The following is a 21,750-nucleotide window of genomic DNA, read 5'->3' as shown; positions in this document are numbered from 1 at the left end:
GTTTCCATGACACCTTATGACAGCCAAGACCTAACAAAGGGCCATAAAGATGCAAAACATGCAGAATGTGGTGCTTAACACACCCATGCCGCATTGTATGCCTCGTTTTCAAGTGCAAACTTGAGATAGGAGGGACTCCCCACACCTAGTCAAAACCTCACACTGGATTCTGGCAGCTCATAGTACAGCCTTAGTGTGGCGGGGCACCACTAGGAGGGAACGGCGGCCACTTCGGTTACTAAAGCGCTGAGGAAACATGTTACTAATGGAGAACAGGGCTTCATATGGTCTGTGATCACATATCACGGCCTCGTGGTATGTTCACCTTGGACTCAACACCGGACACACACTCTTCGCAGGGCTGTTTCTATACACAAGAACCTCAAAGAGATGGATCCCTTTCTCAAGTACTTCATACAGTATGTTTGGTCATTCTTTCGTTCATTTTGGATCTCTGCACCGTGCGCCTTGGGACTCTGGCTGCCTCCAGACTTCTGTAAGCAGCAATCATGCTGACACAGCAGTCAGCACAGCTCACTCACAGAAAGAAGATGCATGTGCACACTATTACGAGAGCAGTACCAGGACTTCCCATGTTTACATGTTGGCAGTCGCGTGATGCCCGGCATCGTGAGCTCTGCACTAAACGGGGCACCGAGGTCTGGAAAAAAAATCAGGAGTCTGGGTTTCTAACCAATAGGAACAGCCATTATTCCAGCAATGTTAGGTTAAATGTATCTGAAATATGGCAAACGCGTAATGGGTATCATGCCCTTTATGGCTCAACAGTGGATCTCTGGGTTCTGATGACATCTGAAAGAAAACCCAGAGCCTGCGGTCTCGTGGCGGAAACCGTCAGAGACAATATAGACTCATAATGCATGATTGCCCATTATCTATGCTCTCACTCTGCATTATAAATTTATATATATGTATATATATATATATGTATATATATATATATATACACGTACAACATCTCCATCTACAACAGAGCCTTCATAGCTTCAAACTGCAACTTTGACTGAGCACCTAGCCCCTTGGATCCACCCTGGACACCAGCCCACCCTCAAGGGACACGTTACCAAAAGACCAAAGGGCCATATTAGCAAGGGCTGGCGATAATATTATCGCCGCTTTAGCGTCCATTTTCAGACGAAAAGCGGTGATAATATTATCGCTCTATCTACAAGGACATGCTAGCGTGTGTTTCCTTGCATTAGCGCCCGGTTTCTTGCCGCCTCGCATCCCTAATGAGATGCAAGGTGGGCGTGCCTCGTGAAAACTTAATTGTGAAATATCGCTAACGGGGCTTTGCGATATTTACAACGCAGCCCCGTCTGGCGTAGCGATATTCTTTTCAGCGCTAACTTGCCCTTAACGCTGCTTCTAGTCGTCTACAAAAAAACATGAGTTATGTATGTTTCACATTGGGGGTGGATTATGGTGATACAATCACAGGGTCGTATCAGCAAGGTTATCTCCGTATTCGGAGATCAACACTGGTTTTCCAGCAATGGTTTTGCCATTTCCCCCCTATCGCTGGAATTTTATCACCCTGGAGAAACGCGTTGTTAATAACGCGCTAACCGGGTAGTAAATTCCAGCGATAGACGGCGATAAATAAAAAATCGGTAAGCGCGCTTTGCGATGTTTATCTCTGTCTATTGTTGATATGCCCCAAAGACCTGTTACCAGCTCACGATTCTAAAGTTCCATAAAGCTGTTTCTTTCAGCAAGCGACTTAGAACTGCTGTATACGCCCTCATACTCTTGCATTTGATTGGTGGTAATGCTCTGTTTCATGGCCTCCCAGACTCCGCACTGGCACCTCTTAAGGGCATCCTACACGCAACGCACGTCTCATCCAGGGCCTGAAGAGGTATGATCACATCCCCCCCATCCTGATGGAACTCCAATGGCTGCCATCACTGGCCCGCTCCATCATCCAAAGCATTTGCATCATTTACAAACCCGTTACGACCCGCACCCTCGCTCATCCTGCAGACAAGGTCAGCATCTCTGATGGTTCTCAGCACACCTGCCGCTAGGACACCATCAGACCGCAGACTAAGACGTTTTACAAGCAGTGCCAAAGTCAATAGGTTTCCTGTATCTGAGATTTACTTTGTCAATGTTTTTTTTGCATGCAACATGGCTTAAAGTTAAAAATAGAAAAGCGCTATGGCACGGCTAGCGTTGACCGCATCATAGCGCTTTTTTCTCTTTAAGCCATGATACACAGCAGCCTGCGCCGCTGTGGAACATGTAAAAAATAAACCAGCCAGGGGTTGGAAGGCGGCAAGCAACATGAGGGAGGAGGGTGGTGTGGGACAAGAGACAGCAGCAGGAGGGCAGGTTGTGGGTTAAAAAAGGACTGTGAAGATATATATAAAATAGTATAGTGCAAGCCTGGCTGGGGAGCAAGGAAGCGCTAATTGTTAACCACCTGTATGTAATGCAGACCCCTCATGTGTGGGCAGGAAGTCTTCTTTGTAGAAACAGGCCCTGCTCATAGAATGAACCGCCCACATCTGTATACAAGAACCAGACTATAGATTGTGGAATGGAACGGCTGTACCTATAGAGAATAGACAGGCTACATCTCTGGCCATACCGCTTTGGGACACACCTGCCACAGAGTGCCTCCCTGGGACCAATGCTGCGTGGTGCGTACGTGGGCATGGGTGCCCATCATACAAAGTCCACCTTCTCCAAGACACACTCACGAAATGCAGTGCAGTGCAGTGCGATTATTACTGACAATAAGTGCCCAGAATCTAACCCCAAAGCATTTCGGCAAGAAGCACTGATCATAGGTGCGGAGTACCTCATCGACAGAGCATTAAACTTTGTATCACATGATGCTGGTCCCAGGTGTATAATGATCTGCAGGGTATGGAAGAAACTCATATGCCGCATACATACACCCATCAAGGCGTCCATTCCCCCATCAGTTCAAATGACACTCACCAATGGCATGTTTGACCAAAGTGGTATTAGAGCAGACAGGGCACAAATAAACAAACAGGGCAATATAGGCCAGCCAGCCCACTGTATATAGAAAAGACAGGCCACAACTCAACAGAACAGGGCAAAATAGGCCAGCCAGCCCGCTGTATGTAGAACAGACAGGCCACAACTAAACAGAACAGGGCAATATAGGCCAGCCAGCCCGCTGTATGTAGGACAGGCCACAAATAAACAAACAGGGCAATATAGGCCAGCCCACCGTATATAGAAAAGACAGGCCACAACTCAACAGAACAGGGCAATATAGCCCTGCCAGCCTGCTGTATGTAGAACAGACAGACCACAACTCAACAGAACAGGGCAATATAGGCCGGCCAGCTCGCTGTATGTAGGACAGGCCACAAATAAACAAACAGGGCAATATAGCCCTGCCAGCCTGTTGTATATAGAACAGACAGGCCACCAATAAACAGAACAGGGCAATATAGGCCAGCTAGCTCAATGTATATAAAATAGACAGGCCACAAATAAACAAATAGGGCAATATAGGCCAGCTATCTCGATGTATATAGAACAGACAGGCCACCAATAAACAAAACAGGGCACTATAGGTCAGCTAGCCTGATGTATGTAGAACAGACAGGCCACAAATAAACAAACAGGGCAATATAGGCCAGCTAGCTCGATGTATATAGAACAGACAGGCCACAAATAAACAAACAAGGCAATATAGGTCAGCCAGCCCACTGTATATAAGAACAGACACGCCACCAATAAACAAACAGGGCAATATAAGCCAGCTAGCCCGATGTATGTAGAACAGACAGGCCACCAATAAACAAACAGGGCAATATAGACCAGCTAGCCCGATGTATGTAGAACAGACAGGCCACCAATAAACAAACAGGGCAATATAGACCAGCTAGCCCGATGTATGTAGAACAGACAGGCCACCAATAAACAAACAGGGCAATATAGACCAGCTAGCCCGATGTATGTAGAACAGACAGGCCACAAATAAACAAACAAGGCAATATAGACCAGCTAGCCCGATGTATGTAGAACAGACAGGCCACAACCAAACGGAACAGGGAGGCCACAGCTATAAAGGACAGACAGCCCGCAGCCAACAGACAGACAGCCCAGGGCTTTAGAGAACAGTCAGCCCACAGCTATGCAGCAGGGACCCCCTGGCTATTTAGAACAGACCAGATATGAACACAGTGATCCCCTTGGAGAGGGGAGAAGGCCCATCCTCCTTAGGCCAGTGAGAACCGTATAATAATTATTATCGGTGCAGTGTATACATATAGGTTATTAATCTTGTAACTGGTTAATATATCACAATTTATGTAGAAAATGTTGTGTTGTAGGTGCTCCACAAACGCTGCAGTGTAAAGTGACATACGCGAATCAAGGTTACAAGGGCATATTTACAATATATACAGCCTAGGAACTGATGTTAAGGACAATTGTAAATACAAGACTCAAGTGAAAAGTTTATTGAATGAAAAGTCATAAGCATCGGTCCTCTGGTAAAAGTTGACGTTTCGACTCCACACTTCATTTATAACAGGGTCATCATCAGGACATAGGTGGCAGCTCCCGGGACTTGCTCTCGAAGGTGACGAGGTACCGACGGACAGAGCGGGGCCTCCCTCCAGAGCAGTTCGCCAGGTAGAGGTGAGGCAGGAATATCCTACTGATAAGGATACCTGGGTATGACCTGACTGAAAAGACAAGCAGGAATACCGGTTCTGTATAAAATTTTCTTTATTATTCTACTTCTATTTTTACACTAAACAGTGCAGCAGCATTATCACTAATGTAATCTGGTCCTGAAGAAAGCCATTTGATACACGGGCAGTGATCTAGAGGCTGAAACATGTCGACCATCGAGTGACAGTGGTTCTAAATCCATACCACTGTGCTGTTACCTTTCTTTTAATCCTGTCAGGCACAACACACTATTAAAGTATTACTCTGTGATTGCACCTAGGCAGTTTTAACTTCACCACTTAGTGTATATATATTTTTTTCACAGCGCTGCACACCTCACTACACCCTTCAGCTCCCATTGGGATTACCATCCTAGCCCTTATCAGTGAAAACATCTCTGAGCTACTTCCTTAAATCCATCAGAAGTAGCAGCTCCCAATGTAGACTAGGTCTTAACATTGGTAAGGAGGACCCCAATGATGAAGCATGTCACCTTCGGGTGAGTGAGGGATCTTATCCTTAAGGGATGTCTTGTCTTCCCCCCTTTCTCTATCAATCTTTCACTTATGGGTATTTGGAGTGACACACTTATGGTGCTTCTGACACAATTTTTAGACTATAGGTATATATTGTGTTGATATTCGTATTAGGGAACATACCTAGTGGTCTATAAACATCCCTTCTCGACCCCCAATCTACGGTAGTGTGACAGCATAGGTGGCAGCAGCCAACACAGCACGTGGCTGAAGGCACCAATTTTTTCAGTAGCGGCTGGTAGATGGTAAAAGTGGTGAGGCAGAAAACAACACCTTTCTGCATTACCAGAATATTTTCTTTTTTGCGTGAAAACACCAGAACAATGTGGGCGGAGCCGACCTTTACCCTCAAACACCGTAATCCGACACCCACAGCTCAACAATGAACAAGACGCGCGGCGCCTCCTAACCAGGAACATGACCAGAACACAGCATGACAAGCTGACCCCGACCTTTGTCTGTCATAGTAACACTGAAACGTGTGGGAAGCGCTATGGACCGCCTAAAGCGCTATGAGGCCATACTGTGCCAGAATGTGCGCTATATCATTCCGGGGACTGAGTCTAACCAATTCGAATTACTTGAACCGCAAAAACTATACACACAAATACAGAAAAAGAGCATTCCTCACCACAGACAGATCAGAGCCCCTTCTGGGTTTGTTTTCCCGCGCTCTGCAGCCCTCCCCCAGACCATGTAACAGACACACTGTACATTGTAAAGACGAACCGTAGCGTGCGTCTAGTCAAAGGTTTTGTGACAGCCACTGCCCTGCGGCTGTCCCTAGCAGATGCAGATCTGCCCAGCCCACTCCTGTCCGCAGACACGCAGCCCGCTCCAGACACACACGCACTGTCCGGACGCGCCAGGCCACGGGGGCCCAACGTAGGCCCAGGAGGGCCTGGTCGCTGCGAGGGCTCCAAGATACTCACATAAAGTCAAATAACTATAGTCCATTGAAAATGCAACAATGTCTATAGTCCGTGGTTATCAGGCGTGGATCAAGCCCTCTTGCGCCTACGCTGGACAGCCCTGTATACTAACACACTACCTGCCCCCAATAACAGACACATTGCTAACCCTTGTACCAGCCACACTGCTTTCACCGGGCAGCGGGTCCTCTCCGCCATATTACACACACACTGCAGAACTTCCCGCGCCCCCACCCCCTATTACAGACACAATGTCCAGGCCCTCCTTATAATCGACAAACACCCTCCCTCCCCACCAGGCGCACGGACCCTCCTTCCCAGAGACTGTCCATGCCCCGCTAAGTAACTATCACACTGACCCTCACTCCCAAGTAACAGACACACCGCGCAGCCCCCTCCATGTGACAAACTGCCCTCCCCAAACAGCAGACACACAGTCCCTCCCTCCCTCCCATGATATAACAAACACTGCCCAGATTCGCTCTCTTCCCGCCCAGGTTCCGGGCTCACCCCGCCGACCGCCCATAGTACACCCCCTATCAGGTACGCTGTCCCTGAATCCCAGGTCACTCACACACTGTCCCGCGCTCCCGGGTAACTGACACACTGCCCTCCATCCTAAGTATCTGACACACTGCCCACCCTCCCGGGTAAATCTCACACCGTCCGTTTCAATATCAGAGACCGCCTGGCCTAGAGAGTAGCTATAACCACACGGTAACACATGGCCATCGCGGCCGTGAAGAAACACATGACCCCTCACACGCACGCACGCACGCACACACACACACAAAAGTGTAAGTCTTCTGAAAGAGTCACACAACTCCCTTCACCGAACACCGGAAGATCCGGTCCGAACTAACGGTCTCGCTGGAGAGCGCTTTGTGACCTCGATAAAAGAAACATCAAGCGCTACATACACGCTACAGTATTGCAAAGCTTCCTGAACAAGCAAGGCTCAGGCCGCTCCCCCTCACGTGATAAGCCCACCACCCAGCATGTATCACAGACCCCCATGAACTCCCCCCAACGCGCCCCAATCCACACACACACGCCCCCCCCGTACAGAGCCGAGTGCTCCCCCAGCACTTTACAGATCTGCTGTAAATTGTAAAGGGGGGGCTCCTCCCACCACCATGAAGATCTAATGTACCACTGACACACACAAACGCACGCACACAGACACACGCACTCACAACCACACGCACTCACGATCTAAAACAAATCACAGCCCAACTACGTACACCCCTTTTGATGGGTGAGGGTGTCATTCCCAGTGCCGGGGTGTGTGTTGGGGGCTGGGCGGGGGGTGGAGGGGGGGGCTCTTCTCACCCAGGGTGAAGGAGGCGAGTCCCAGCCACACCCAGCCCTGGGGGAGGCCAACGACCCTCCGCATATCTGCCCGGGTGGGGGTGAGATGAACAGCCCTCCTAGTGCAGTCGCCCCAGTCTTCAGTGTGAGGGGCCCTCCTCACCTATCCCCCCACCCCCGTGGACCAGGTGTGAGGACCCTGGAGGGAGGTCCGCCCACCATTCATATCTAGATATGGGTAGAGGTGAAATGCCCTCCGCCCCCCGCCAACCATCACATTAATAATACACAGCCAGCACCGGGCACAGTGGGGGGCATCCCCTCCCGTTGACCCCCGCCCCCTCCCGGTAGGAGCGATGGTGCCCCCATACCCTGTGCATACCCATCACAGAAAGCAGACAATAGCCTGCCCCTCCCCCATGCCGCCGCCTTGCACTCACCTTGGGGGCTCGGAGGATCCGCCAGGGAGCGCCCCCCGCCCTGCCCGACGATGCCCAGCAAGATGAGGAGGAGGGTGAGGAGGGAGGGGGCCGAGCCCCCCCGCACTGGCATCCTCGGAGCCCCGGCGTGCCCCCCTGGAGCCTGCTCAGCCGAGCATGGTGGGGGCGGCCGGACAGCAAGGCTGCGGGAGAGGGAGCGCTGAGCACAGCACCCGGAGCTGCTGCCTGGGAAGCGCTGCTGCGACAGACGGACGGACAGACAGAGGGACAGACAGAGCCGCCTCCCTGCCAGGCTTGGAGCAGATCCGGTTACATAGTGATTGTTCGGCTCCCCCCTTTACACGCAGCCATCCGTGAGCGGAGAACCAGCACCATCTCAAGGAGGACACGGGGATAGCTGCGCACGAGCACGCCGCACAGCGCTGTGCACAATCTAACGCGCCTACAGACGTGTGATGGGCGCTAGACAACGGGGAACAGCTTCCAGCCCATGGATGCCCGCATATCTACAGACACGGAATACTCGCAACCGCATAATACCATTAAAAAAAATTGCCACATTATCCCGCATAATTTGGCTTTTCTTGCCGCATAATTTAGTCAACCCTGCCACATAATTTGGTGCTCCCTTGCTGCATAATTCCAGTGGCCTCGCCTAAACTGGAGGGGATACATCAATACAGTCATGGCCTCCGCGCTGTACAGTGAGAGCCAGCACAATCACGAGGACACTGGTGTTGACATGTGTTCACCAGCGTAACTTTTCCAAATAGGTTGGCAAACCATCATCCTATCTATGATCTATTAAATGGTTAACTATCATCCTATCTATGATATAATTATAATTAGCTTTAAAAAGGGAAGGGCTTATTCGCGTAAGCGAACGCGTTGCGGACACGCCGGATGCCCGCCGGAGTCACGCCAGAGTCCAGCCCGTCTGCGCCCGTCCGCGCTGGGCCGGGCTCGGGGCGCCGGCATACTCTACTATTGGTGAGCAAATCCATTATTTCCATTATGGTACTTGCATATTCCTTTGATGAGCTATATGCTCTACGTGGTACTTCCAATAATAATTGTGCCATCTACCATTTCCCCTCTACCAGGTTTCGCTGCCCTTACTGCAACTTTTCATTAAAAACCCCAACCATGTGTAGATCCCTGTGCTACCGAGGCAGACGAAATAGACAGGTTAGCCCCGGGATAGTCCCCCTTCGAACCCCGCTAAGTTTTTGGAGTATAAACTGTAGATCCCTGCCACAACACAGTTACAATATACATGATTTTCTTGTTGAACATCAACCGGATGCGATATTCCTGACTGAGACTTGGCTCAGGGACTGCTCAGGTCCGGATATTGCAGATGCCATTCCCTCCAATTATGCTATTCTTCACCAGGATAGAAACTCTGGCAGGGGGGGTGGAATTGCAATTATCTTCAAGAACATATACACTTGTAAATTGGTCGATGCCACCCAAAAAAACTGCGAGTCAGCTCTATTTCAACTGTTCATAACCCCTCAATTTACATTGTCAGGTCTACTGGTGTATCGTCCCCCTGGGACAGCTAGCCCATGGATAACCTCATTACCGGACCTTTTAGCCCCGGTCATGCTCAAAGCGTCTAATTTTACTATTTTGGGAGACCTAAACATACATCTAGATGACAATGAATGCCCTCACAGGAATCAGCTCCTCTCTACCTTGGAAGCTTTTAACCTCCAGTTACACAATACAGGTCCTACACATTGTGCTGGACATTTACTTGACCCTATTCTTTCTAATTTGCCCTTGGACTGTTCCCGTGAAGCTCTACAAATTACCTGGTCTGATCACTCAGCTGTCCCTTTTTCCTTAGACATGGCTGAAATAGCTACTAGATCTGCGACAGTAAAACAGGGGCCTTCTCGAAATTGGGGGAAGGTCAGTATCCCAGAACTCAATAAATTATTGATTAAAACACTCCCGTCTATTGACGCACCAGTTACTGCTCTTAACAGTGCTACTGAACTCTGGTTAACCAATGCTGTAAATCGGGTGCTACCAACTACGTCAAAGCCCACAGTTTTACATCATCCTCCTGCCCCATGGTACTCGGAACAACTTAAGAGTCTCCGCTCACAATGCAAGACCTTGGAGCGGAAATGGAGAAAAGGCTATTCCCCTGTATGTAAAATCATTTATAAAGAAGCCTTAAAAAAGTACCATAACAGCTGTAAAACTGCTAAAGCAAATTACACCACAAAAACAGTGACCGATGCACAAAACTGTCCTAAGGTGTTATTCTCCGTTGTGAAGAAACTGACTGGTGTAAATTCCACTCCCCCTCCTCCGGCTCTTGATGCCGTCCAGTGTCAGTCTTTAGCGGATTATTTTATAAACAAAGTGGATCTTATTTACGATCATTTCTCTCCACCTCCAGAGACCACTTTTATCGCCCCAAATACGGTCCAGGAATTGGTGAATACCACCACTGATGCTGTAATTTCCATCTGGCAGCCCCTAGACGCCACTTCTTTTGTGTCCTGTCTAAACAGTGTGCGTTCTGGTTCCCCATTGGATGTGCTCCCGGCCAAAATATTAAAACAACTGGATCCTCTTACTCACCCTATCCTCATTAAACTACTAAACACCTCTTTGAGTGAGGCCCAGGTCCCCCTACCTTGGAAACACGCCATGGTGGTACCTTTACTAAAAAAATCGGGCGCTGATTCTTCCAACCCCGCCAACTTTCGCCCGATATCTTTGCTGCCAATCTTTTCGAAGATATTGGAGAGACATATAAATTCCCAGCTTTCTAAACTGGTAGAAAACACCGCTTTTCTCCATCCTTCTCAGTCGGGTTTCCGGCCTAGGCACTCAACTGAGACAGCGCTCCTGGGGGTAACGGAGAGTCTGAGGCACGGTGTCGACCAAGGTAACACCATGGCGCTCATCCTGTTGGATTTGAGCGCAGCGTTCGACACCGTGTCACACTCCATCCTCATTGACTCTCTGAAATCTCTAGGTGTGGGTGGCCAGGCTTTGGCCTGGCTGGTGTCTTTCCTCAATGACCGAAGTTTTCAAGTGTTCTCTCCTAAAGCTACTTCCACCATTTGTCCATCTACCCGCGGTGCTCCCCAAGGCTCAATCCTTAGCCCCTTATTATTTAATATTTACGTTAAACCCTTGGCATCAATTGTCGAACAGGCCGGGCTAACCCTATTTTCCTATGCAGATGACACCCAGATTGTCTTCTCCCTATCAGGGAGAGACGAGAACAACATCTCCGCACTCAAGTCAGGCCTCACTCTTGTGGCAGACTGGATGCGGAGAAATTGTCTCAAACTGAATGGGGAGAAGACCGAGGTGGTCATTCTGGGTCGGAATAAACATCTCTGGGGACCCCACCATTGGCCCATCGAATTGGGTACTGTACCTACACCTTCCACTGCAGTTCGCAACCTGGGCGTCATTATAGACGACAGGTTAACTATGAGACAACAGGCCACTAAGGTTGCTGCCATCTGTTTTTCAACGCTGCGGTGGCTCTATAAGATCTTGTGGATGCTTCCACTCTCCTCCCGCAGAACCGTAGTCCAGGCGCTCATAACATCTCGCCTGGACTATGGTAATATTCTTTACTTGGGCGCAGATAAAGCCACCTTACAGGTGCTGCAGGTAGTGCAAAATGCGGCTGTGCGCCTGCTAAAAAACATTCCCAGACGCACTTCAGCAAAGGCCGCCTTACGCGACCTTCATTGGTTGAGTATTCCTGAACGCATTAAATTTAAGGCACTATGCTATATGTTTAAGGTCAAGCAGGGTAGTGCCCCAGCCTACCTTCAAGGGTTGATAACACCCTACAGACCCACACGTCCACTAAGGTCATCGGACATGGGAAATTTCATTATGCCAAGATGGAAGCTGACAAAAATGGGAGGTCGTTCCTTTTCCACTCTGGGCCCCAAATATTGGAACTCCCTCCCACTGGCTCTAAAACTCGAGACCAACTTGTTTCGCTTCCGTAAGGCTTTGAAAACATGGTTTTTTACTCAACGTGCCCAATAGCTTGCTGTGACTCAGGTTAGGTGAAACTGCCTCCTCTTCTTCTACAGTCTATCCCTAGCGCCGGGAAACCCATTGTGGGTAGCTGTGCGCGATATAAGCTTAAAAAAATAAATAAAATATAATAAATGGTTATTAGCATGGCAGTGCATCAGCGCTGCCCAGTGGAGAGCGCTTAAGGAGCAGTGCAGGGGTCTACATTTCAGAATAAAAGTTATATCACAAGTGTACAAGCCACATGTCGGAGATTCATGGATGCAAAAGGCATCTATTGGGCCTACTTGCAGAAATTAGTTGATCCAGTGGCAAGCACTTGCAGGTTTTGTACCTTTTCAACACTGAGTCCTGATGATGGCCTCCAGGACCTATTGCGCCATATGAGACCGAAACGTCGACAGTTTGTCGTCTTTAACTCCATTGAAAACATCATATTGTGCTTCAGTATTTTGCGAACATTTGAAATATAAGGATTAAAACTTCACAGGACTGTGGATTTACGAACCTGTATATTTAAGAGGATTTTGAGCTTCTCTTAGATCACCCATTTGAATGTATACTATAAAGTTCTCTGTGATCGTGTGGTGGCACCAGTGTTACTACAGTGATGTATTAATGTACTGACTGTGTTTGTACTGCAATTTTTTTTACAATGGATATGCTGTATTAATAATGTATTCTTTACATAAAAATTCATCTGTGTTAACAACAATACGTTGTTTACGGAATATATGAGTGTGTTACTGCTGGTTGAAGTTGGATCGTTTTAGTTACCCATATACCACTGATTAAATCATAAATAATTCCTCCGGGAACACATTGTATTGTACACAGGAGAGCCAGCACAACTCCACAGAGACTGGGATACTGACCTCACTACTGGCTGCAGATGGAGATTACTCGTTATGTCATATATTAATATGATTGTTATTACAGAAATGTAACCAGTGCTGTACCGCGGAGAGGTAGGACAACCCCAAGGACAGTAAGATTGCTAATGGCTAGGTTTGCACTACACCTTACACACACACATGCATATACGTGCACAGCATACACACGTTATACATTTATATTGTTCTTAATTTATGTACTTGGCGCTCTACAACAAAGAGGCGGCACTAACCCAAGGTCTTTTACCCCAACGGCACCCAGCTGATCCTCTCCTTCACCAACAAACCCACAGGAGCAACTTCCACAATAGGATGAAGGACGTCGCCACCTGGATGAGAGACAGCTGCCTAAAGCTCAACTCAGACAACATCGAAGTCCTCATCCTGGGTCCCACCCACACAGCTCGGGACGACTCTTGGAGGCCCGCTGCACTAGGAACACTGCCCCCACCCACGGACCACACACAAAACCTTGGCATCATACTGGACTCATTACTCACCATGAACCGCCAGATCAACACCGTTTCTTCATCTTGCCTTCACACCCATTGCCTTCTTTTAAAGGTTTTCAGGCGGATCTCCACTTAGTCAGAAAGATGGTTACACACGCGCTCATCAGCAGCGGACTCGACTACAGTTACGCACTCTTTGCTGGCGTCACCCAGAAACTCCTCATGAAACTGCAGAACAGTCAAAATGTCACAGCCAGACTCGTCTTCAACATCCCAGCTGCAGCCACACCACCGAACACCTAAGAGAACTCCACTGGCTCCCAGTCAACAAAAGGGTCACCTTCAAGCTCCTCACACACGCCTACAAAGCCCTCCACGACGCGGGACCTGCATACCTCAACCACTGCCTCTCATTCCATGCACTCACCAAACACCTACGCTCCGCCAAGCAGGCTCCGGCTACCTTCTGATGAATCCGTAAGACCGGGGCTGGAGGAAGAACCTTCTCCTACCTCATCGCCATGACCTGAAACCAGGAGCGGCCTGTGCAGGTTGGGGAGATGGGGCGGGGTGGAGGGGACGCGACAGACGATGACGAGGGAAAATTAACTATTTCTTTAATTTTCCTGCGCGCAGTCTGGTGAGTTCCCGCCACCATCCCCACTGATCTTAGCTGCACAGACCGCTTTTGCCTGTAACTCCCTGCCTCTCCACCTCAGCCAATCACAGTCGCTGCCTCAATTCAGGAAGGACCTCAAGACCTGGCTGTTCGACTTATCCACAGTGCCATATGGATCAGCAGCTCCCCCTCCCCCCAGCGCCTTGAGACCCTTATGGGTGAGTAGCCGCGCTATTCAAGCATCTGATTGATTGAGACAGTCACATAGAGAGACATATCAGTCCTACAGGCTGGAGACAAAATCCACTGTATATTACATATTAATATACTAAATAAAGGCTTGTACTCTGAGCTGCACAGAAATCCTTCACCATCTCAAGGAGGGAACTGGGATGGGTATACACCCCTCCCTTTACCTAAGCCATGCTGGAGACATAAATCATCCTTTTGTACTATATAGATAAGTGTGCTACAGCCCTGTATTTGGCTTTGTACATTGTATCGCTAGCACCATCTTGAGGACAACTCTGGTATAGCCATGCACAGGAGCATCTCTTCACTGTTTCAAACTGGAGGCGGCTCCTTTATTATATAAACGCTTATTGTATTTTTAAGGCTGACACTTTTCAATTTTTAATTATTTTTTACAGATAAATACAGACAGAAAACAAAGTGTTACCTGTCCATGTTTATTTTTAAAAGCTTAAAATACACAAAGTCGTGTTTTTTTTTTGAGTGACACTCCATGCTAGCCTTCTTTTATTCCTACCAACAACTGAGCAGATAGACAGCATTGGGTGTTAAAAACAGGATGAGATTTCCTTACATGCCTAAGGGCATGTGTGCGCGCAGCATGAAACTTTGAAAAATGCACAAAAGTTTCAAAGTTTTTGCAAATTACCATGAAGTTCAACTTCATGATAATTTGCTCCCCCTATTAGCAAAATCGCAAATTTTTGTACTTTAATGCATTGCATTTAAGGAATCTCAATTTGCGATTCCTTAGGCGATTCTGAGAATCTGCCCGTTTGCGACCTTTTTTTTTTTGATGCATGTGCCTGTTAGTGTGAAATATTCATCTATACTGAGGAGGCTTACAACCATGTTCTGATAACACACAGTTACATAGCAGATTCTCTCAGAATAACGCACCAATGAAAGACCTTCAGGCAGTACAGAACATGGAATCTTGAATGAACTCCTGAGTATACTCCTGAGGCACAGCCGGGAGCTCTGCTGAAAAATTGTATGAAAAATTGTATGTTTTTTTTAAAGTGTGTGTAGATTGATTTTAGAATTTGTACACCTCCCACTAACCTGTTAGGGGCACTCACCTAGACTCTGAAAACACCCGTGCAGCCGACCTAAACGCTGCCACGGGGAAGAAAAATCTCCTTCACCGCCATTAGCGAGTGAGCCTGATTACAGGCCACGCCCACTACTTTTGGCCACGCCCCCTTGACTACTCAAAGCGCCGACGCCCAGTCTCTCTCAGAACCTATACTCCTGAGGCACAGCCGGGAGCTCTGCTGAAAAATTGTATGAAAAATTGTATGTTTTTTTAAAGTGTGTGTAAATTGATTTTAGAATTTGTACACCTCCCACTAACCTGTTAGGGGCACTCACCTAGACTCTGAAAACACCCGTGCAGCCGACCTAAACGCTGCCACGGCGAAGAAAAGTCTCCTTCACCGCCATTAGCGAGTGAGCCTGATTACAGGCCACGCCCACTACTTTTGGCCACGCCCCCTTGACTACTTAAAGCGCCGACGCCCAGTCTCTCTCAGAACCTATACTCCTGAGGCACAGCCGGGAGCTCTGCTGAAAAATTGTATGAAAAATTGTATGTTTTTTTAAAGTGTGTGTAAATTGATTTTAGAATTTGTACACCTCCCACTAACCTGTTAGGGGCACTCACCTAGACTCTGAAAACACCCGTGCAGCCGACCTAAATGCTGCCACGGGGAAGAAAAGTCTCCTTCACCACCATTAGCGAGTGAGCCTGATTACAGGCCACGCCCACTACTTTTGGCCACGCCCCCTTGACTACTTAAAGCACTGACGCCCAGTCTCTCTCAGAACCTATACTCCTGAGGCACAGCCGGGAGCTCTGCTGAAAAATTATATGAAAAATTGTATGTTTTTTTAAAGTGTGTGTAAATTGATTTTAGAATTTGTACACCTCCCACTAACCTGTTAGGGGTACTCACCTAGACTCTGAAAACACCCGTGCAGCCGACCTAAACGCTGCCACGGGGAAGAAAGGTCTCCTTCACCGCCATTAGCGAGTGAGCCTGATTACAGGCCACGCCCACTACTTTTAGCCACGCCCCCTTGACTACTTAAAGCGCCGACGCCCAGTCTCTCTCAGAACCTATACTCCTGAGGCACAGCCGGGAGCTCTGCTGAAAAATTGTATGAAAAATTGTATGTTTTTTTAAAGTGTGTGTAAATTGATTTTAGAATTTGTACACCTCCCACTAACCTGTTAGGGGCACTCACCTAGACTCTGAAAACACCCGTGCAGCCGACCTAAACGCTGCCACGGGGAAGAAAAGTCTCCTTCACCGCCATTAGCGAGTGAGCCTGATTACAGGCCACGGCCACTACTTTTGGCCACGCCCCCTTGACTACTTAAAGCGCCGACGCCCAGTCTCTCTCAGAACCTATACTCCTGAGGCACAGCCGGGAGCTCTGCTGAAAAATTGTATGAAAAATTGTATGTTTTTTTAAAGTGTGTGTAAATTGATTTTAGAATTTGTACACCTCCCACTAACCTGTTAGGGGCACTCACCTAGACTCTGAAAACACCCGTGCAGCCGACCAAAACGCTGCCACGGGGAAGAAAAGTCTCCTTCACCGCCATTAGCGAGTGAGCCTGATTACAGGCCACGCCCACTACTTTTGGCCACGCCCCCTTGACTACTTAAAGCGCCGACGCCCAGTCTCTCTCAGAACCTATACTCCTGAGGCACAGCCGGGAGCTCTGCTGAAAAATTGTATGAAAAATTGTATGTTTTTTTAAAGTGTGTGTAAATTGATTTTAGAATTTGTACACCTCCCACTAACCTGTTAGGGGCACTCACCTAGACTCTGAAAACACCCGTGCAGCCGACCTAAACGCTGCCACGGGGAAGAAAAGTCTCCTTCACCGCCATTAGCGAGTGAGCCTGATTACAGGCCACGCCCACTACTTTTGGCCACGCCCCCCCTGTTGGTATAAAATCATGTGCCGCATTCGGACGCGCAGCGGACGGGCGCAGCGGGCGCGCCGTCAGCGCGCCGAAGGCGCGCCAAAGGCAAGCCCGTCTGGGCCCGTCCGGGCCCAGCCGGACCCGGGCCCAGTTACTCTGCCCATTTCTGTCACGAAATGCCCGAACTACACCCGGGACAGGCTCCTGGCCCTGAACACACAAAAACACCCCCTCTGCAATTACACCTATTCGGGCGACAATCCTTTTACCGGCTGCAGTTTCTGCAACCCTCCTGGCACAGACTCGGCACCAGGCGGACTACAACTAGGCCTCCTTAACTGCAGATCGCTCGCTAAACATGCGCATGAAATTAACCTCTTGATTCTAAACCACGCTATGGACATTCTTTTTCTCACTGAAACATGGCTCACTCACAACAATGGCCCTGATATAGTCCTAGCACTCCCTCCGGGCTATCAAATCTGCTCATTGAATAGACCAGTTGGTAGAGGAGGCGGCCTAGCCATAATATCTAAGGACGTGTTCTCCTGTAGAATCTCGGATGGTAACATCAAAGGTTGTGAAAACTGCCACTTCTCCATCCAAATCTCCCCAGTAACATCCCTGTCGGGAATGCTTGTATATCGCCCCCCTGGCCAACTCACCGATTTTCCTAGCAAACTCACTGACCACATCACCATGGATTGCACGACTTCCTCCAACTATCTCCTACTGGGGGACCTCAATATCCACTTCCTGGACCCGGTCGACAAACAGGCTGTAGAACTCCTACAAGATCTTTCCTCTATGGGCCTCGGCCTAAAAAACGCACAGGCGACTCACGACAAAGGACAGCTACTCGATCCCATATTCACTAACATCCAAGATCTGAGCACTCGCCCCCACGTCCCCCTCCCTTGGACCAACCACTTCCTGGTCCCCTTCGAATGGCACATTAACATCCCTCCACCTCAACCTCCTCAATTCAGAACCCTTATTAGACGCTGGCATAAACTGGTCCCAGAGGAATGGGCAGCTAAACTAAGTGAAGATACCCCTACCCCCTCTCAAGACACTATCACTGCTGACACCAAATTTAACACATGGATCTCCCAATCTCTGGACGACATCCTCCCGAAATCCAGCACCCTCAAACGTACCAAGAGAGTCACCCCTTCCCCCTGGTACACCCCCAAATTAAACTTACTACGGAAGGAATGTAAGAGGAACGAACGCTTATGGAGGAAAGATAAAAAGGCAGACAAAAAAGATATATTTCGGGCCTCTTTAAAATCCTATAAAACGGAACTCCTCAATACTAAAAGCGCCTTCTACGTAGATAGAATTAAAAACGCCTCCTGCTCGGCACATGAAACCTTTGCCGTCCTTAAGGAACTCCTCCAGGCCCCAGACCCCCCAGTAAAACCTCTGGACCCCAAAGCAGCGGAAAGCAAATGCATTAAACTTGCCACCTTCTTCGACGAGAAAATCCAAAAAATTCTCGCGGACCTACCCCCAATCACGGCTGACAACCTGGGCGGGGATCCTTCTAAATCTCCCATTTACTGCCCTCACTCCCCTGATGGCAACCTACCCTTTCTGGACACCTTTGGCCCAGTGTCTACGGAAGAGGTAGCCGCGACATTGGCTACAATTAAAAGTGGCTCTCCTCGCGATCCCGCCCCCCTCCGTTTTCTGAAAAAAGTGTCCAGCACCATCCTCCCCCCCTCACGTCCCTCATTAATTCCTCCCTCTCGCAGGGTCTAGTCCCTCCTAGCTGGAAGGCGACAGTGGTCAAAGGCCTTTTAAAGAAACCCTCTCTAGACCCCCTGGACCTAGCCAACTACAGACCTATCTCCCTCCTCCCAGGAAATAGCAAGATCACGGAGAAGCTAGTGAATAAAAAACTATCACTATTCCTTGAGAGCAACAACCTACTCGGGACCTCCCAGACAGGGTTTCGTCCAGGACAGGGCACTGACACCGCCCTCCTGGCAGCAGTGGAGAAGGCCAGAAGCATTCTGGACACGGGAGGATCAGTGGCAGTGATCCTCCTGGACCTCAGTGCGGCCTTCGACACTGTGAGCCACCACACCCTAATCCAACAACTGGGAGACATCGGAGTAAGGGGCACGGCCTTGAAGTGGCTAAAATCTTTCCTAGACGGACGCTCCTTCCAAGTCTGGGAGAATGACAGCCACTCCCCCGCAATCCCCCTCCGTTGTGGAGTACCGCAGGGCTCATCCCTTAGCCCTACGTTATTTAACGTGTATATGTCCCCGCTGGAGAAACTGGTCAACCCGTTCGGCGTCTCGATTATCAACTACGCCGACGACACCCAGCTGGTGGTAACCCTCTCACACCCGCACCAATCCCCACCGACCTTCACAGCTGTCTCTAGGAAATTCATAACTGGATGAACTCCTCGGCACTGAAACTGAACGGGTCCAAGACCGAGATCCTGCTGCTCGGACATAAAGAGCCCTCCCTGCCGCCTGACATCTGGCCCGTCTGTCTAGGTGACCCCCCTACACCGAAGGAGAAGGTCAAGAGCCTGGGCGTATGGCTCGAAAAGGACCTGAGCTTCAGATCACAGGCCAAAAAAACGGCAGGAATCTGCTTCGGACTCCTTAGGGCCTGCAGAAAGGTCTTCCCCCTGCTCCCCGCTACCTCCAAGAAACTTCTGATTCAGGGCCTCATTATGGCGAGGCTGGACTACTGCAACGCAATCTACCTGGGTGCCCCCGAAGCCACCCTCAATACCCTGCAGAAAGTCCAAAACGCCGCGGCCCGCCTACTTACCGACACCCCCGCCAGATCCTCGGCAAAGCCAGCCTTGAAGCTCCTGCATTGGCTCCCAGTCAGAGAAAGGGTGGCTTTCAAGGCCCTCTGTCTGGCCCATAAGACCCTCCATGACAAAGGCCCACCCATCCTCAAGGATTTCATCATCCCTTACAATGCGAGTAGGGTCCTCCGCTCAGGCGGAGAGAACTTCATCACTGTTCCCAGAGTCAAAAAGGCCCGGTCCGGAGGACGCCGCTTCTCGGTCCACACGGCCAAACACTGGAACAACCTTCCTCGGAGACTGAGAACTGAACCTAATCTTCTCCAATTCAGGAAGGCCTTGAAAACCTTTCTCTTTCCTTAAATCCCCCCCCTTCGATTCTGACCTCTCCTGAGTTCTGGTTCTAGCGCTGGGATGCTCTAGGGTTACTACGCGCTCTATAAAACCTTAAAATAAAATAAATACAATTTCCAGCTCTACAGTTCCAAAACCAAGCTGTTTATGTTTGGTACAAAAGGTAAACCTAGTCCTAGAGCCTAGTTTAGATTATGGCTGATCGGAAGTGCTAGATGTGGCAGGGGTCCCACCCACCCTGGTAAAAGTGGTTTATAGCTTGTGGCATCTGTAATACAGCGGACAGGATATCTGCCTTTTCTTCATTAAGTATTCCATACTGCAAACTCTAAAAGAGGCCCCAAATTCTCTTTTGTTTCTTTAACTATCTTTAATTAAAACTTTCTTGTAGCTCTGAAGGTAAAAAGCTCAGTTTTATTTTTGAAGCCATAAATACCCAGGTCAGGCTGGTGATAAGGAATATTTGTATCATTAATTGTGTTTACTCGGCTCTCTAATGCTGTGTCCGGAGCACTGGGCCTGGTTGTGCGGGTGGCGGTCACTTGTAGACCTGAATAATGCAATGCCGTAGATGCAGGGCCACAGCTCATCAAATACATCTGTCCTTCAACATGTTCAGAATGCTACACCCAGGACAACACAGGCCCAAAACAAAAAAGATCATATCTCACAGGCAAAATTAAGTTTTTATTGGCTTCCTGTTAAGGTGAGGATCGGTGTCAATATTGGTTGGGTATGTGTGTGTGCGTGTGTGTCAATGAAATGGCCCTATAAACTTAAACTAAACAATCACTAGGTATCAACTAGGGAGAGTACATCTTACTTAAATTGTAAAATTAAACACAATATTAGAAAATACTATTTTAAGTCTAATATTTGTTGAATGAAAAAACAGCCAATATGCAAGCAAAACAATGCAAGCCAGTTGTTGTTTCAATGGACCAGAGAACCCATCCAAATCCATTCGGAGAAAGTGATGCTAAAATCCAAAGACTTTTACACCCTCTTTTACGCAGCTTTTTTTCTTGATACAAATCAATTGGAACATGAACACAATCTTCTACTTTGAATGAGACTAACTAATGAGCAGAAAAAAGTCTTCGAAAGCTAGATATTAAAAAATAAACAAGCGCTAACTCCAATACTTTCTATAATTAACACATCATATCCGTATCCTCATCCTGCTTCCACACGCTCCGCCTGCTTCACATGATATTCAGATGGATTCCCACAGAATCCAGAAAGAAGGTCACTCATGGACGCATCACAAGCAGACTCGACTATGACAACACACCCTATGCCTGCGTCGCCCAGAAACAGCTTAGGAAACGACAGAACATTTAAAACGCTGCAGTCAGGCTGGTCCTCGACATCTCCAGCCGCAGTCACATCACAGAACACCTTCGAGAACTCCACTAGCGCCCAGTCAACAAGAGAGTCAACTTCAAGCTCCTCACAAATGGCTACAAAGCTCTCCACAGCATAGGACCAGCATATCTGAACC

General features: G+C 48.6%; 1 protein-coding gene across 2 annotated transcripts in view; it reads right to left on the bottom strand.

Annotated features, from left to right (window-relative positions):
• Nucleotides 1–8,239, bottom strand: part of FAM171A2 (family with sequence similarity 171 member A2) — a 241,041-nt gene extending 232,802 nt beyond the window's left edge. The window contains exon 1 of one of the 2 annotated variants that reach the window (XM_078645170.1): nt 7,912–8,239. In XM_078645170.1, the coding sequence (XP_078501296.1) occupies nt 7,912–8,023 (112 nt within the window). In that variant the 5' untranslated portion in view covers nt 8,024–8,239. The remainder of the gene's footprint in view (nt 1–7,911) is intronic. The other variant, XM_078645168.1, reaches the window with a different exon arrangement.
• Between the last annotated feature and the right edge of the window lie 13,511 nt (nt 8,240–21,750).

Source organism: Lissotriton helveticus, chromosome 5_1, assembly GCF_964261635.1.
Source record: "Lissotriton helveticus chromosome 5_1, aLisHel1.1, whole genome shotgun sequence".
In the NCBI taxonomy this organism is placed as follows: domain Eukaryota; kingdom Metazoa; phylum Chordata; class Amphibia; order Caudata; family Salamandridae; genus Lissotriton; species Lissotriton helveticus.
This window is presented reverse-complemented; position numbering and strand designations above follow the sequence as displayed.